This window comes from Eriocheir sinensis, chromosome 3 (assembly GCF_024679095.1).
Source record: "Eriocheir sinensis breed Jianghai 21 chromosome 3, ASM2467909v1, whole genome shotgun sequence".
Lineage (NCBI taxonomy): Eukaryota > Metazoa > Arthropoda > Malacostraca > Decapoda > Varunidae > Eriocheir > Eriocheir sinensis.
In genome coordinates this window covers 3,576,176-3,592,103 of record NC_066511.1, presented here as the reverse complement: position 1 = coordinate 3,592,103, position 15,928 = coordinate 3,576,176, and the positions used below count along the sequence as shown (strand labels likewise).

The following is a 15,928-nucleotide window of genomic DNA, read 5'->3' as shown; positions in this document are numbered from 1 at the left end:
AGTGCTGATTCCACACCTCCCTTATCTCCTCATTCCCTATCACAAGCACCCCATCTTTCCTCTTCAGGCTACAAATGTCACTGTCCTCCCCCCATTTCTCTTAACTTCTTTCCAGAAATTTTTTTGTTCTGTTATTTTGCTGAAATTTTCCTATCCAAATCTTCATCCACTCTACTTTCCCTAACCAAGCTCTTTACCAACATCTTACTCTCCCTGTACAAAAAATTGTTCTCTCCCATCTCTCTAGCGCCTTCTCCGTCATAATTTCCCTGTAACGTTTTCTTGTAGTTCCTTCTCCTCTTTTATCTCATTCGTCCACCACGCACTCCCTTTCTTTCCTTTTCCACATGACCTATACCCGACTACTTTTTCAGTTGCCCTGACCACTGAACTCTTATAATACTATATATTATTCAGATGCTATTAATATTAAAAATTCAAGGTAGTTATAATTTGTTGCTTGTGTATTTAGTAGAACTTCTGTAATGTTATGATTTTTTTCTTCTTAATTTCTTTTAACATTTTGTTTGTGTATTCCATTTTATGTACTTGTACATTTAAATATAACTTACACTGATCTTAATTTTTTTTTTTCAGTTATGAAGTACATATAGGAGATCAGCAATTGGGTGAAATAGAGGTGAAAATTGGGGGTGTGTACAACTTCCTAGTTCAGCAAGACCTTACTGATCCTGACAGCAATGTAAGATTTGTTACTGCTATGTTATTAGAGTATTCTCACTGTTAGTTGCATGTTGAAAGAGAAAGTGAATTTGGAAGAAAAAATAATGTTATATCCACGTGTTTGTAATCTTTTTATTTTTATTTTTGTTGTTGACAGCAATTCTAATTTTTTTTATTTTTGTTGTTGACAGGAGGTCTATACCGTGACTTTGTATCAAGTCACTCCACCCAATAGTGTGCACATGTTATGGCTCATTCCTCAGTATTTCATCCTGACTGCATCTGAAATTATGTTCTCCATCACAGGTCTGGAATTTTCCTTCACACAGGTGGGTGAACTTCTGTTGAATTCTTAAATTTTACTTTTTTTCTTGGTACAGCATAGGAAAATAACATGAGTTTTTTTTAATGATTGCATTCTATTTTGATACACAAACTCGCATTTTTTTTCATATGGCTGCCTAAACATTGGCCAAAAAGAAATCTCAAATTCTATGGATTGTCCACAAGTGTGGATGATCTATATGGCTATAGTCGTCAAAGAGTAAAAAAATCATATAAAATTTAAATGAAGGCAAAGTTTCATAGCAGCATTGTAATTCATTAACTGGACAATGAATATGATTTTAAGATAGTTTTCATTTATAATAATCATGTGTAAGGTAAGATAATGAATTTTAAAGTAAAAGTAAAAAAAATGAAATTTGATTTACCATTAGAAGTGCCAGGAATTTTTTTTCACAAATAATTGCCATAACATTAAGGATTTCCTTATTTTGCATGCTGCATTATGTCACTGGATTGATTCTGTACTTTTCCAGGAGGGAAGCATAATTAACAGTTATTTGAAGGAAAAATGTAAATTTGTGATAACTAAACAAGGAATTAATTTAATTTGCAGTTTCAAATTAAACTAAAAGAGCATTATCCATTCTGAAAGGATTAATTTACTTGGTATTGTGTGCTGTTAATGAATTTGAAAATTTGATGAAGTACTTTAAAGCCTTAGAGCTGGTGCTGACAGAGGGGGCAGCAAGACCCCTATCACTTGGTCAGGTTTTACGTCGCTATACATGTCCTCTATTTTGGAGAAGATAAAGGTGCCTCACTTCCCAATTTTCATTGATTTTCTAAGGTATGAGACTGAAGAAACTAGTAGATTTTTCACCATTATCAATTATTTTGGCTACATAATTTACTGTGGTGACCTTCACATACTGTATTTCTCGCCATATAAAATGCACTTAAAAAAAAAAAAAGAAGAGTAAAAAAATCAACCTGTGTCTTATACCCCAATGGTTAGGTTTTGGTAGGCCTAGGGGTTATTGTTACTGGTACGAAGCCAACACCCAAAACACCTCCGTTCGATACAATAGTTCCCAGATGTCCCCAGAATGAAATATACTTTATTTTGCAGCGAGTAACACGCACTTTTTTTTACTCAGAAATGCCAAAAAGTTGCCCCTGTGTGGTATACACCAAGGTATAAATTTTGATTGCTTTAAATAATGAATAGTGTGATGCAATAAAAAAGGAAAATGTGAATAAGCAGAAGAGAGAAGGACATAGAGAAGGACATGAGATGCGAAAAAAACGTACAGGTCACAAGATGACGCGCCGATTCGCAGTGTGAACACGAAACATAAAATACAATTCCGCCGTGGCGCGCCAGTCGCCAGTATGCCGGGTACCTTGGCGGTGACAGTTAAAGCGTCTGTTACACTGGAACAATTTTGGTGGAGCAGGGTGCTGCCTGACGTGACTCAGCTCGGCGACCATGAGGCGGACTTTAAGGCAGATTAGTCTGGAGGTTTTTCTTCTGTGCAATGGCCCGGTCAGCTGACGTTTTCTATGATACATGTTCAAAAGAACGGATATCCGTGGATGATTAAAGGTGTTTATTGTAAATGCATTTTTGTTTCTCATTGTAAAAATAACTATTAAAACATAATATGATTAATCAACATCTGTTTCTACTTGAGCCAGTCCCTGAAAGTCAAGATCAAGACCAAGATTTCCCATCGAACATATAGCATCCCCTTGTGATTAGTTCCCTCAGCAGCTCGGCGAAAGTTACCGCCTGTACACTGTGCAGTGAGTGAATCTATCTTGGAGGAAGAATACATGGAGTGGCCCTCAGCGGGTGCAGCTCTTCACTGTGGGGTGAAGCATGGGGGGTAGGGGTGGGTGGAGCTTAGCCAGTGAGCAAGTCCACTCAAAACATTGGCTTTCTCACTCCCAGATTGTTGGAGTAAGTGAGCTTGTCTGCCTTATTTCTTCCACATATCATATGTTTTTAGTTATTCAACTGCTGCAGTATATGCAGTACTAAGGATGTATGTACAGGTTTTTGTAGAAAAAACACCAGCATTTCCTTGTCTTTATTCCGTCAAAGCTGAGAAGAAATGTTCCACACCTGCCTTAATTTGATCCCTCATACTTTCTCTGTATAGCATTCATTATATAGTACCCTTCTGAGTTTTGCGCTATCCGAGTTTCGCGATCCTCGAGTTTAGCGCTTAGTCCTAAATTCTTACCATCACGACTTTCGCGCATTACCGCCATGAGTTTCGCGTTGCTTTGGCACGTACGGGTCATGTCTACCTACCGTCGGCGTCATGCGGGCTGCCTTAAAAGGCGGTGTCCAACCATTGGGGCTATGGGCAACTTCGGTTGCCCGTATGCCCAACTGGGAGCGAGTTGTTGGTTGTCCCTATGAATGGAAAACGGTTGTGAGTACGAGTGTGGGTACGTGGGTACCTCACGGCTGCATGTAAACAAACAGACGACAGCAGTGGCTGAGGAGTGAGTAGCAGTGGAAGATGGCCCACCAAGAGACTCATAGAATGGACTGGCAGAGCTGCTTTGCTTACTACTTGATTAATAAGATAAGAGAACACCCCGTGCTGGGGAACCACAGTCCAAAAATCTTTTTCTCAAGTCTATCAAAATTGTAGATCTCCCGGTGTTGTTTTCCTTTTCTTCTTCTTCTTTTGACCTGTAATGCACAGTAGCAACGGAGAAAAGTAATAGTGAAAAATAGCAAAAGGACATAGAAAAGCAAAATCAGGGACAGAAAAGGGCAGAAAAACACCTAAGTTCAGGGTGAAGTGTATAAGTGCGCACTGTTAAGTAACTAATAAGTGCATGTTGTGAAGTATAAAAGTGTGGAGAGGGAGGACCTAAGAAGTGATACAAAGCGTTACAGGTCAAAAAAAGAAGAAGAAGGTCCACTACACTGGCCCGTGTTGCGAGAAATATCTCCCCGATGAAATTAGTCATTCTGCTGTCCACCATGCATGCGCGCTGTGAGAATACACAGCATTAAAAGTATCAATTTGCCTGGTTTTGTTGTAGTCTGTCTGCTTGTGATCTTTGTGAGTGGTGAGGGAAATAAGGAAACAGTAAGCAAGTTGAACCTCTCTGTGAGCTATTTTGCGGTGGCGGCAGCGGTTTACATTCAATAAGCATTGAAAAGTCAATCGTGATATTAGTGATTTCACGATTTTTAACAGAAAGAGTTAGCAGATTATTTTATAACACAGAGAAAAAACTACCAGAAAATATAGGTTTGTCCAACTGTCCCACGAGTGTGACCGCCCTTACTTTAGCAGATGACACCACGTGGATCACAAGCGTGTATTTAGAACTGCCAGCAATTGTAAGGCTTCAACTGTGGCTTAAAAACGATCTGTTCTTACTTCCAATTTTCAGCCTATTAACAAGGTACGTATTCTGAGATAACAAGGGAGTAAAGTCGAAAAAATTGTGATAATAAGGGAGTAAAGTTGGAAAAAGTCATTATTTTCCACGGGTCGAAACCAATAAGCGCTTTTACATGGATTTCAATACCTCGAGTTTCGCGATCCTTGAGTTTAGCGCCATACCTTCGGAATGAAGCAAGCGCGAAACTCGAGAGGGTACTGTATATTGACCATGGCCTCACTTTTAATGTAGAAGGATGTACAGCCTTCTATGTAGAGCATCTCAGATGTGATTAAACTCACTATGAGAAAACAGAAGGAATTGTGTGGCATGGATGAGGTGGGTGGGTGGTTGGCAGTAAGGCTGAGTATTTTTTTAAAGGCAAGCACTCTCATGACAGTCCTGCGATCATATGGAGCACTAATAATGACCATTCTCTCATATCAGGAATTGAAGGAGTGGAGAAGTGAAAAAGACAAGGAAAAAACGAGCTTTAGGAAAATTCTAGAACAACAGCAACAGGAACAGAGGCAAGGCATACAAAAAGAAGTTGTGAATGTACTAAACATAGAGAAACAATGGTGAGGGACATGGCAGAAAAGAAAAAAAAGTGTGTTATAGTGTTTGGTGTCAAGGAAGAAAAAAACCCAGTGAAGGCTCAGAGAGAGAGAGAGTTACAAGGTGAGAAAGGTGAAAAGTGTATTGAGAAATATGAATACTGAAGAGGAGGAAAAGATAGAGGAAGAAGTCGATGAAATAACTAGATTGGGAAGATACAAGGAAGGAAAAAACAGACCACTAAAGATAAAGCTAAGGTCCCAAATGGCAACAGAAACTATACTAAATAGATCATGGAAACTAAACAACTCTGAAGAATATAAACAAATATATGTGAGGAGAAATATGTCAGAGGATGAAAAAATGAAAGCTAAGGAAATGATAAATGAAGCGAAAAAGAAAAATGTTGAAAGATCGGAAGAAGAAAAGAAGAAATTTTTTAGGAGAATGAAGAACTAAAAACTGATGAAGTTGTGGGTAGGAGGCGAAAGGAAGGAGTAAGGGTGTTGATAGAAAGAGGGGAAAGGTAGGGAGAAGGGAAGAAAGGTTTAAAGATTGCATACACAAACATAGATGGTCTTATATCAAAGAAAATTGAACTAACTGATTATTTAAGGGAGAGTGATCCAGATATTATATGCATAGTTGAAACAAAGCTTGTAAAAGAACTGGAACTTGTGCTGGAGGGAAAGAGCAAGTACAACATTTGGAGAAAAGATAGGAAAGAAGGAAAGGGAGGAGGAGAGATGATAATGACAAAACACAACTTGAAAGTGACTGAAGTGGGATATGGAAATGACAGTGTGGAGGTGATGGCTGTGCAGGTACTGGTGAAAGGTGGAGAGAAGAATAACATAAGAACAGCCTATGTCCCCCCTAAAACCAAAAGTTGGAATGAAGTAAGATATAACGCTATGCTGGAAGACGCAGTACAGGCACTGACAGATGAAATAAAAAATAATAAAAAGGTAATATTAACAGGAGACTTCAATTGCAAAGAAGTGAAGTGGTAAGATTTTGTGACAGAAGGTAGTGAAAATACGTGGGGAAATAAACTATTGAAGCTGGTAACAGATAACCTGATGACGCAGTGGGTGCAAGGAGAAACAAGGTTGAGAGGGGATGACGAACCATCAAGACTTGACCTAATTTTCACAAAAAACGTGGAATTGGATGAAGGAGTCAGTCATGAGTGCCCCTTAGGAAAGAGCGGCCATAAACTATTGAAGATGAAAACTTTGGAAGGATGTGAATATCGAGAAGAGGCTTATAAAGAAAAAAGGAAAAACTACGCTTAGACAGATTACATTGGACTCAATACTTTCCTCGGTGGGGTAGATTGGACTGATATGAAGAGGAGTACTAATATTCAAGAGAAATATGACACTTTTATGAATATTTACAACAGAAGAATAGAGATATATGTTCCATTCTATAGAGCAAAAACTAAAGGAGAGAAAACATGGTTTGGATGGAGGTGTGAGACAGCAAGAAGAAATAGAAATAAGGCATGGAGGAATTTAAAGAAAAGATCAAATAAGAACAATAAGGACAAATATAAAAAAAAGCAAGAAATGATTATGTGAAAATAAGGAGAGGAGGAAGCTAAATTTGAAAGAAGAATAGTTTTTAAATGTTAAAAAGAACCAAAGATGTTTTATAAACCGACATTGACTGGGGTCTTGAAAATTGCAATGAGGGGAAACCGAGTCATGTAAAGGTTGATAAAGGAGAACTGATACAGCTGATGAAAACCTTAGATGGAAGGAAAGCTATGGGACCGGATGGAGTCTCGGGAGCCACTTTATGACATAATAACAAGCTCTATAAATGCAGGAAAAGTGCCCTTAGAATGGAAAAGAGTGAACATTGTACCAGTTTATAAAAGTGGAGATAAAACTGAACCACTAAATTATCGACCAGTTTCTTTGATAAGTGTAATGTGCAAGATTTGTGAAAGTATAAAAACAAAACAAAAAAAAACCAATGGGTCGAACATTTAGAAAAGGAAAACATGATAAATGAAGGACGGTTTGGATTTAGAAAAGGAAAATCGTGTGTCACTAACTTACTCTGTTTCTACTCAAGAGCATTAGACATGGTGCAAGAGAGAGAAGGGTGGGCAGATTGTGTATATCTCGATTTGAAAAAAGCTTTTGACAAGGTTCCACACAAAAGGTTAATCTGGAAACTACAGCAGTGGGGAGGAATGGGCAGAAAGGTTATTGAGTGGATGAAGGATTAGTTAACCTCTTCTCTGAGCTGCTGTCAAATCGCCGCCTCTTCCCATATCCGGACCGACTATACCGAAAAAAAACACAACACACTGATGACCATGGACCGCTATGACGCATCTCTTACACTTCTCCGGATGACGAGACGTTATACTGACGCATCGTCTACGGGGTTAATGGGAAGAGAAATGAGGACAGTGATTAGAGAGGAGAAATCAAATTGAAGAGAGTAGAGAGTGGAGTTCCTAAGGCTCAGTTCTGGCACCAATAAAAAAAAAGTTATATGAGCCTTTTTTGCAGATGATGCAAAGTTAGTAATAAGAAAAGTGAGGGTGGAGGAAGATTGTGAGGAGCTGCAAAAAGACCTGGACAGAGTGTATAGATGGAGCCAGTTATGGGAGATGGAATTTAATGCAAACAAATGCCATGTTATGGAAATGGGGAAAAGTAAAAACAGACTGAGGAAAACATGCATGATGGGAAAAGAAAACCTAAAGGTGGTACATGAAGAAAAAGATTTGAGAGTAATGATGCAAGACACACTATCCCCAGAAAAGCACATAAACAAGCTGTTTGGAGAAACCTACAGGATGATGCAAAATACAAGGGTATCATTCCATTTTATGGACAAAGAAATGATGAAGAAAATAATAACAACAATGATAAGATCAAAGCTTGAATATTCTGCAGTTGTGTGGTTGCCTCACAAAAAGAAGGATATCAGAAAGCTGGAAAGGATACAAGAATTGCAACCAAAATGGTCACAGAACACTCAAATATGACGTATGAAGACAGATTGACGGAGACGGACTTGACGCCACTGTATCAAAGAAGGGAGAGAGGAGATCTGATCACGCTGTTTAAGTTGGTAAATAAGTTTGATGAGCTGGATAGATATGATCTCTTCTTAACTGTGAGAATGCAGGGGCTGAGAGGACATAGGAAGACACTTAATAAAGGAACCCATTTGAGTGACTTAAAAAGTACAGTTTTCCACATAGAAGTGTAAACACATGGAACAGCTTGCAGGAAGAGATGGTGGAGGCGAACAGTGTCCAACAAATGAACGAAAGGTTGGATAAATGTAGATATGGAGACAGGACTGTTAGAGCTTAGCTCTGGCCCGGTAGACTACAAATTGGTAAATACAAATAGGTAAATACACACACACTACACACAATGCCAGATCAGGGAATTTGGACCACCATCAGAAGACTGGTGGAAGAAAGAAATGACTCAGAGAAGGAGGTAAGGGGTCTGAGGGAGGACTTAAAGGTTACTGACATTGTTGATGATTTGAAAAAGGATCTAGGTGCCAGAGGAGAAGAAATCAGAAAACTAAGGAAGGAATACGAAAAACCGAAAAGGAAAGTGCTAGTGATGATGACACTGAAGACAAGATAAAAGTAATGGTTCAGGAAGAAATATCAAAAAGGGTAAAGGTAAATAGTGACAGTTGAGTAAATGTGGAAAATAAGATCTAGAAATTACAGTACCCTCCCAAGTTTTGCGCTTGCTTCATTCCGAAGGTATAGCGTTAAACTCGAGGATCGCAAAACTCGGGGTATTGAAAACACTGAAAAAGCGCTTATTTGTTCTGGCCTGTGAAGAAGCTGACTTCTTTTCCCACTTTACTCCCTTGTTATCTCAAAATGCATACCTTGGAAAAAGGAAAAAATGGAAGAGATAACAGGTTGTTTTGAAGCCACAGTTGAAGGCGGCTGCCTTACGATTGGCTGAGCTCTGAAAACACACTTGTGATTCGCTGGGAGTCCGATGACATCATCGCCGGCATGCACCCAATCAGTGGCCTCACTGCCTTTTAAGGCAGTGTCACGCTGGCCATTTTCCTCCAACTATTGGGACTATGGGCAACGCTCACACACCCAACCGGGAGCAAGTTGTCGTTTGGCCATAAACTGGTGTCACAACGGGCCTTTTTCTTCCCACTGCGTTAGCAGCAGGGGCAACCAGCAATTCCAACTTTTCCGGGTGTGCATCACACATGGCCAAGGTCGGTTGCCCGTATCCATATCCACAACGTAAATAAAGTACTTGCCCTGTATTGACGGGGCGTCATCTACTAAAGTAAGGGCTGTCGCGACTTGTGTTGCCATTACCCAAGTTATGGACTTGTTGCTGCAGTTAAATGGAAGGAAGAAACGGTTGTGGGTGTGGCATGCCTATGGCTCTTCCGTGCCAATCAGTTCTCATTGTCACCATTGCAAGTGAGCGGCCAACCCACCCATCTTGACTCCGACTACATAAAAACACGTGGATCGAGTAACAACGAAGACACACACACACACACGCATGCACACACGACTCATCATGAACCATGGCAGATGTTTCTGACATAAATAATAAATGGCTTTGCCATTTCCTAGTGTGTTAGAACTTAATTGGTGAGTGGTTCATACAAACCAAACATACCCAATGGCAAGAAGAGAACAGTGTTAAAGACGACTGCTCTCTTCCTGCCAAGAGTTAGATTTGGTTCGTGTGAGCCACTCACCATATACGTTCTAACACACTCAAGAAATGGTGAAATCGTTTCTGTTATCTGCCATGGTTCCTAATGAGTCTAGTGTGTGTGTGTGTGTGTGTGTGTGTGTTATTCGATCCATGTTTTTATGTGGCCAAAGTCAAGATGGGTGGGTTGGCCGTGCACATGCAGTGGTGACAATGAGAACTAGCACGGAAGAACCACAGGCATGCCACACCCACAACCGCTTCTTCCTTCCATTTAACTTCAGCAACAAGTCCATAACTTGGGTAATGGCAGCACAAGCCGCGACAGCCCTTACTTTAGCAGACGACGCCATGTTGATACAGGGCAAGTGCTTTGTTTACGTTGTGGATGTGGATACGGGCAACCGACCTTGGCCATGTGTGACGCACACCCGGAAAAGTTGGAGTTGCCAGTTGCCCTAGCTGGCGCCAATGCGGTGGGAAGAAAAAGGCCCAGTGTGACACCAGCTTACGGCCAACTGACAACTCGCTCCCAGTTGGGCGTACGGGCGTTGCCCGTAGCCCCAACGGTTGGAGGAAAACGGCCAGTGTGACACCACCTTAAGGCAGTGAGGCCGCTGATTGGGTGAGTGCCGCCGATGACGTCATCAGACTCCCAGTGAATCACAAGCATGTTTTCAGAACTGTCAGCCAATCATAAGGCAGCTGCCTTCAACTGCGGCTTCACAACGACCCGTTCTCTCTTCCTGTTTTCTTCCTTTTTCCAAGTTACGTATTTTGAGATTACTTGGACAGGAATTCCTCATCCCCCCCCCTCCCATTCTCCCCAATCTGGCTTCATTGTTTAAAAAGTCTCTCTCTCTCTCTCTCTTGCCATAGCCCCAATGTTTGGAGGAAAATGGGCAGTATGACACTACCTTTTAAGGCAGTGTACGTGACGCCGATGGTAAGTAGACGTGACCCGTACATGTCAAAGCAGCGCGAAACTTGCAGTGATAATGCGTGAAACTCGGGATGGTAAGAATTTAGGAGTAACGCGAAACTCGAGGATCGCTAAACTCAGAGAGCGCGAAACTCGGGAGGGTACTGTAGATGATGTAGAAATAAATGTATGGAAAAAAGAAAATGAAAAGGAGAAAGAAAGTTTCAAAGAAATCCTGGAGCAACAAGAAAGGGAAAAAAAATTGGAGATGGAGCATGAGGTTGTCTAGGTAATGATAAATAAGGAAGACCTGGTTTGAGAATTGGCAGAAAAGAAGAAGAGTATGATAATCATATGGGTGTTAAGGAGGAGAAAATCCTAATGAGGGTACAGAGAGAGAGATATGTGAAATCACTAAAGTGAAATACTGACAAGCCTAGATGAAGAAGCTGGAAGGCTGAAAGAGGAGGTGGACAAGGTGATAAGACTAGGAAAATATGAGGAAGGGAAAATAGACTGATTAAGTCTCATTTCTCTAAGATTCTCGTAACTGAGTTATTCGAATAACCATAAGTTTTATGAAAACGTTCTCATTTCATTTAACCGAGGAAATCAGAAATTTATCCGAAATCTGAACCTTGTGCCACTAGTGTTTGTTTACGGATGTTCCATTAGAGCACGCGCCAGCCGCCACCAGCTCCCTGCCCTATCCTGCTCCTCTTAAAGGTAACCCAGTTGGTGGAAGTACTAAGAGGAAAAGATTTGTGCTGACTCAGAAACACAGAATAGAAATATTTAAGAAGATAGAAAGTGGTGTAAGCAGAACTGTGATGATGAAGGATTACAATGTCGTATCTACCACGCAGAGGTCGTGTGTGAGAAAATTCTGGCGTTACACTGGTGGCAAGGTAGTGGGCATCCTCTCCTGTGATTTTGTTGTGTCTCTCCAAAGGGGTAGCAGGTAGAGTGATGGAGCAGGTAGAGTGATGGCCCATGCTCTCCGAAGTTCATAGAAAATGGGATATCTCAACATACAAAAATTAATCTAAATAGGAATGGGGAGCCGTGTAGTGCAGCGACTTGCCTGAAGGAGTGAGCCTCCCATAACTCACTCTGCGAGTGGGGGTACCTCTTTGGCAGATTGGTTAAGCAGTGGCTCCCGTCCTGCTGGTTGTGGGTTCGATCCCTGGTGCCAGCAAAACCTTTCCTTGTCTGGATTAATTTCTCATGCATTTCATTACACGCGGTGTTCGTGTTGGAGCATAGTAAAGCGGAAATTCTGGCGTTACACTCAGACACTGTCCCAAGTCCTCCCAAAATCTCTTCATCTCACTCTTGCCTTTCTTTCCCTTATCATTTACTGCCATACATGCACACACTCATGCATACTTTACTATACCTATTTTTCCCATCATCCACGCAATCCTAGAGCCACACCACCCGTAACCATCCACTCCCACGCACATTCTTGAGGAGGCCAATTGCACTCATCCTTCTCTCCCTCTTTCCCCCTCTACCCACGCCCATACTCCTCCCTCTACACCCTCCCACAGCCTCTCCCTGCCATTACTTCCACACTCTCACACAGCACATCCTTTCATGTGTCTCACCAACACCTAACACATCAATCCTTCCTTTCTGAAGTCCGTCTACCATCTCGCTCCTCTTCCCTTCCTCATTCACTCCATTTACATTCCCACATGTCACCCTAAGAAGCTCCTCCCTCCTCCTCCTCCCCTTCCCTAGGACAGATGGAACCGCCCCCCCCCCCTCCAGTAGCCACTTTTCATCCACCCCCGGAGGGGCCACTGGCAGCTGGCAGGGGTAGTGCAGTGCTCATTCCCGGAGTGACACAAGGCATCAGATTGTCCAGAACAACCAACATCCTACAACAGGGATGTGCAACCTTTTCACTTGAAGGGCCACTATTCAAGAACCATATGTAATAGAGGGCCGCACATCGGGGCGTTTAACCCCTAAAGGTCGGCAGGTTTGAGCTTGTACGAGTTTTCCACCTCACCCGCCCGCTACGCTAGACTACGGCTGGGTGAGTGGAAATTGCGGATTTTCACTCTAATTCCCACCGTGCTCACTCTTAACCCATATACTGTACTGACTTAACAACACGTCATTAGTTACCTTCAAGGCTTCCTCTTTCGAATGAGACCAACCAGAAGTCTCTGTGCTGCATGTGTGCTGAGATGTGATGAGTATAAGGGGACTACTTTCCGTGCTGTAGAGCATATGTGTTCGTTTGCACGGCGTGGCTGTGGCGACGGGCTGGTGCAGGGTGAGTGCTAATACCACCCACCACACCAAAGTCCCTCAACGTCTTCTCACTCAGCCCCAAACATGATGTTTCGTGGTGAGAGAGAAAGAGAGAGAGAAGAGAGAGGGAGAGAGAGCATTGCATTCATTGGGCTGAGGGGAGCACAACGATCTGAACGTGCGAGAACTCAAAAAATCACTCTAACTCATTATCACAAGCAGGCAGAAACTGACTAGTGAGCGGGTTGAGGACCTATTCGTACGCACTAATAATCAGTGTAGCATATCCAGCGAAATGTTGTTCAATTGGGCTACTAATATATATTGACAGTATACCACATCAGCTGACCTTCTAGCCCAGACGGTATACCACATCAGCTGACCTTCTAGCCCAGACGGTATACCATGTCAACCGACCTCTACGGGTTGACGGTATACCACATCAGCCGACCTTTAGGGGTTAAAATGATGCTATAGTAAAAAACAACAGCAAAATTAGTCCTGTATTTTGAACATATGAAAAACATTGTGTGGTATAGGAAGCCTTAACACTGGATATGTGAATGTAACATATAAAAATTCAAATATCAACGAATAACAGTCGCGTGTGTCTGTGTGTGTGTGTGTGTGTGTGTGTGTGTGTGTGTGTGTGTGGATTGGCAGTTGGCCCCAATGGCCCCACTGTACGATATCTAGTTTCGAACTTCGAAGAGTCAGGCCGCGCTTTACGATATTCAGTTTTGAAGGATCGGGCCGCACTGGAAGGTCTTAAGGGCAGCAGGTTGCACAGGGCTGTCCTACAATAAAAACTTTCAGAAAAGATAAAAAGCAATGTCACCTAAAAACTAAGTGCCAAAGATACCCACCCTCCTCTTTAGTTCCACCATACACAAAAAAGATTACTACACACCATAAAAACTATTAAAATCAAATTGTATTGTAATAATGATCTCACCTCGTGAAGGTGGGACAGGGCTTGGCTACCACAGACATGGTTATGGTAGTCCAGTGAGATGTTGTTAGCCCCCAATAACCTGATACTTATCTTTGCACAGTGACACCTCCAACTGCTCTGGTTATGATACTGCCACTGAAATATCTATAGTACATGAATTTATGATTAATTACCTGAACTGATTCATGACTTACACAATTTAAGTATATATAACCTAGATTTCATGGAATTGATGACAGGAGTATTGTATGAGTTCAGTATCCTTATAACATTGAATTTTGTTACAGGCGCCAGCCTCCATGAAGTCGGTTCTTCAAGCTGCATGGCTTCTTACAGTATCCTTTGGCAACCTAATTGTGGTTATCATTGCTGAGGCAAAGTTCTTTGAGAGACAGGTGAGTTAGATTTTTTATTTTTACATTACGATCAGCACCTTGCTTGGTTAAGGTTTTTCATGTCTGCCTTTCAACATCTACCTTTCTTTCCTTCTGGAAGTACGCCTACATACAGCCTGTGCTTAAGAAGGGTATCTGCTCAAATCCCTCAAATTACTGTCCTATAGTTAGAGTTTCTTGTCTTTCTAAAGTTTTTGAAACAACCCTGAAAAGGAAAGTTCTTAAGCATCGATCAGCTTCTGACCTTCTCACTGATCACCAGTAAGGATTCCACAGATGGCATTCTACTGATAATCTAGCCTCCCCTCACTGACTCCTGGTCATCCTCTCTTTGCCATTTTTGGTGAAATTTTTGCTGTTGCCTGAGATATCTCGAAAGCTTTTGACAGAGTGGCACAAATCTTTGCTTTCTAAACTACCCTTTTATAGATTCTACCCCTCTGCAATTTTATTTCCAGTTTTCTTTCTGGCCAATGCTGTATTAGACAGGCACTGTTCTACTCCAAAATCTATCTTTAGTGGTGTTCTGTTGGGCTCTGTTTTATCTCCCACTCTTTCTATTTTTTATTAATGATCTTTTTACAACAAACTGTTTAATTCACTCCCATGCTGATGACTATTCTGCATTACTCAACTTCTTTTAACAGAAGACCCTCCCAACAGAAATTAGTATATTATTTAAGTCTGGATGCTATAGGGGCAGGATTAACAAAGATTCACACTAATGCTCCACACTATCAACAATAATCTGTCATGTTAGCAATCACCACTAAACCTGGATTCTCAAACAAGGCTTAGCAATATTGTTAATGTGTCACTAAGACAATGATATCACTGATTGAGTAAGCTCTGTCAATGAAATCATCAGACTCAGTGATTCACAAGTGTGTTTTCAGAAATGTCAGCCAATCATAAGGCAGCCACCTACAGCTGTGTCTTCCCATTTTCTTCATTTTTCCATCATAATATGGGACAGTAACTTTTCTAAGACCATATTTACATTTTCTTCACTTTTTACTACTAAATTACTACTAAAAAATGTGTTAGAATTAAAGGTTTTTAATGTTTTTAAGATGAACTGTGCTAAATGGCGGTCTGGCAACTTATTTTGTTATCTGCATCACATTTACATCAAGGTAACATTGCTTTGCTTTTTGATGTCTTGTTGTCTGTGCAAAAAGAAGAAAAAGAAGATGAAGAGATTGAGGCAGAAAGAAAAGAAAGAAAAATACAGTAAACCCTTGCTTTAACAGACAAATTGGGGGGAAGGAGGTGATCGATGTTATATCCAATAACCCATTTTATGAGAGGAAATCAAACTTTTCAATTATAATGAACCTTGTTCATTACATGAGCTGAAATGTTTGCTATCACTGATCTTTTTTATTATAATAGATGAAAGATAAGGCATGGAAATAGGAGATCAAAAGTTATTACAGTTGGGTGGACGCTGCTGAATTATGTGCTGGTATATATTCAGCCAGCCTAAGCTACCACTGAGCTGAACCCCGCACTTGCCAAACATGTTCAGCAAAGCCACACATATGCTGCACTGGCCCCAGAACTTTGTTTAAGCCAAAATTTGTTATGCTGAGGTCCATAAAAGGAAAGGTTTACTATTTTGGGCGGATGGAGACAGGAACGAAGGATGGAAGGAAGGAGAGAATGAAGGAAAGAGAAGATTGTTTTGTTATATCTGAATGCTTAAGATATTTAGGAAGGAAAGATAAGAAAA

At 41.1% G+C, this 15,928-nt stretch overlaps 1 protein-coding gene across 2 annotated transcripts in view; it reads left to right on the top strand.

Annotated features, from left to right (window-relative positions):
• The window catches only part of LOC127003753 (solute carrier family 15 member 2-like), a 114,977-nt gene extending 99,816 nt beyond the window's left edge, over positions 1–15,161 (top strand). Inside the window, exons 16-18 of one of the 2 annotated variants that reach the window (XM_050870759.1) lie at positions 598–703; positions 876–1,013; positions 14,086–15,161. In XM_050870759.1, coding sequence (XP_050726716.1) covers positions 598–703; positions 876–1,013; positions 14,086–14,202 — 361 coding nt within the window. In that variant the 3' untranslated portion in view covers positions 14,203–15,161. The remainder of the gene's footprint in view (positions 1–597; positions 704–875; positions 1,014–14,085) is intronic. The other variant, XM_050870767.1, reaches the window with a different exon arrangement.
• The last annotated feature ends 767 nt before the right edge of the window (positions 15,162–15,928 follow it).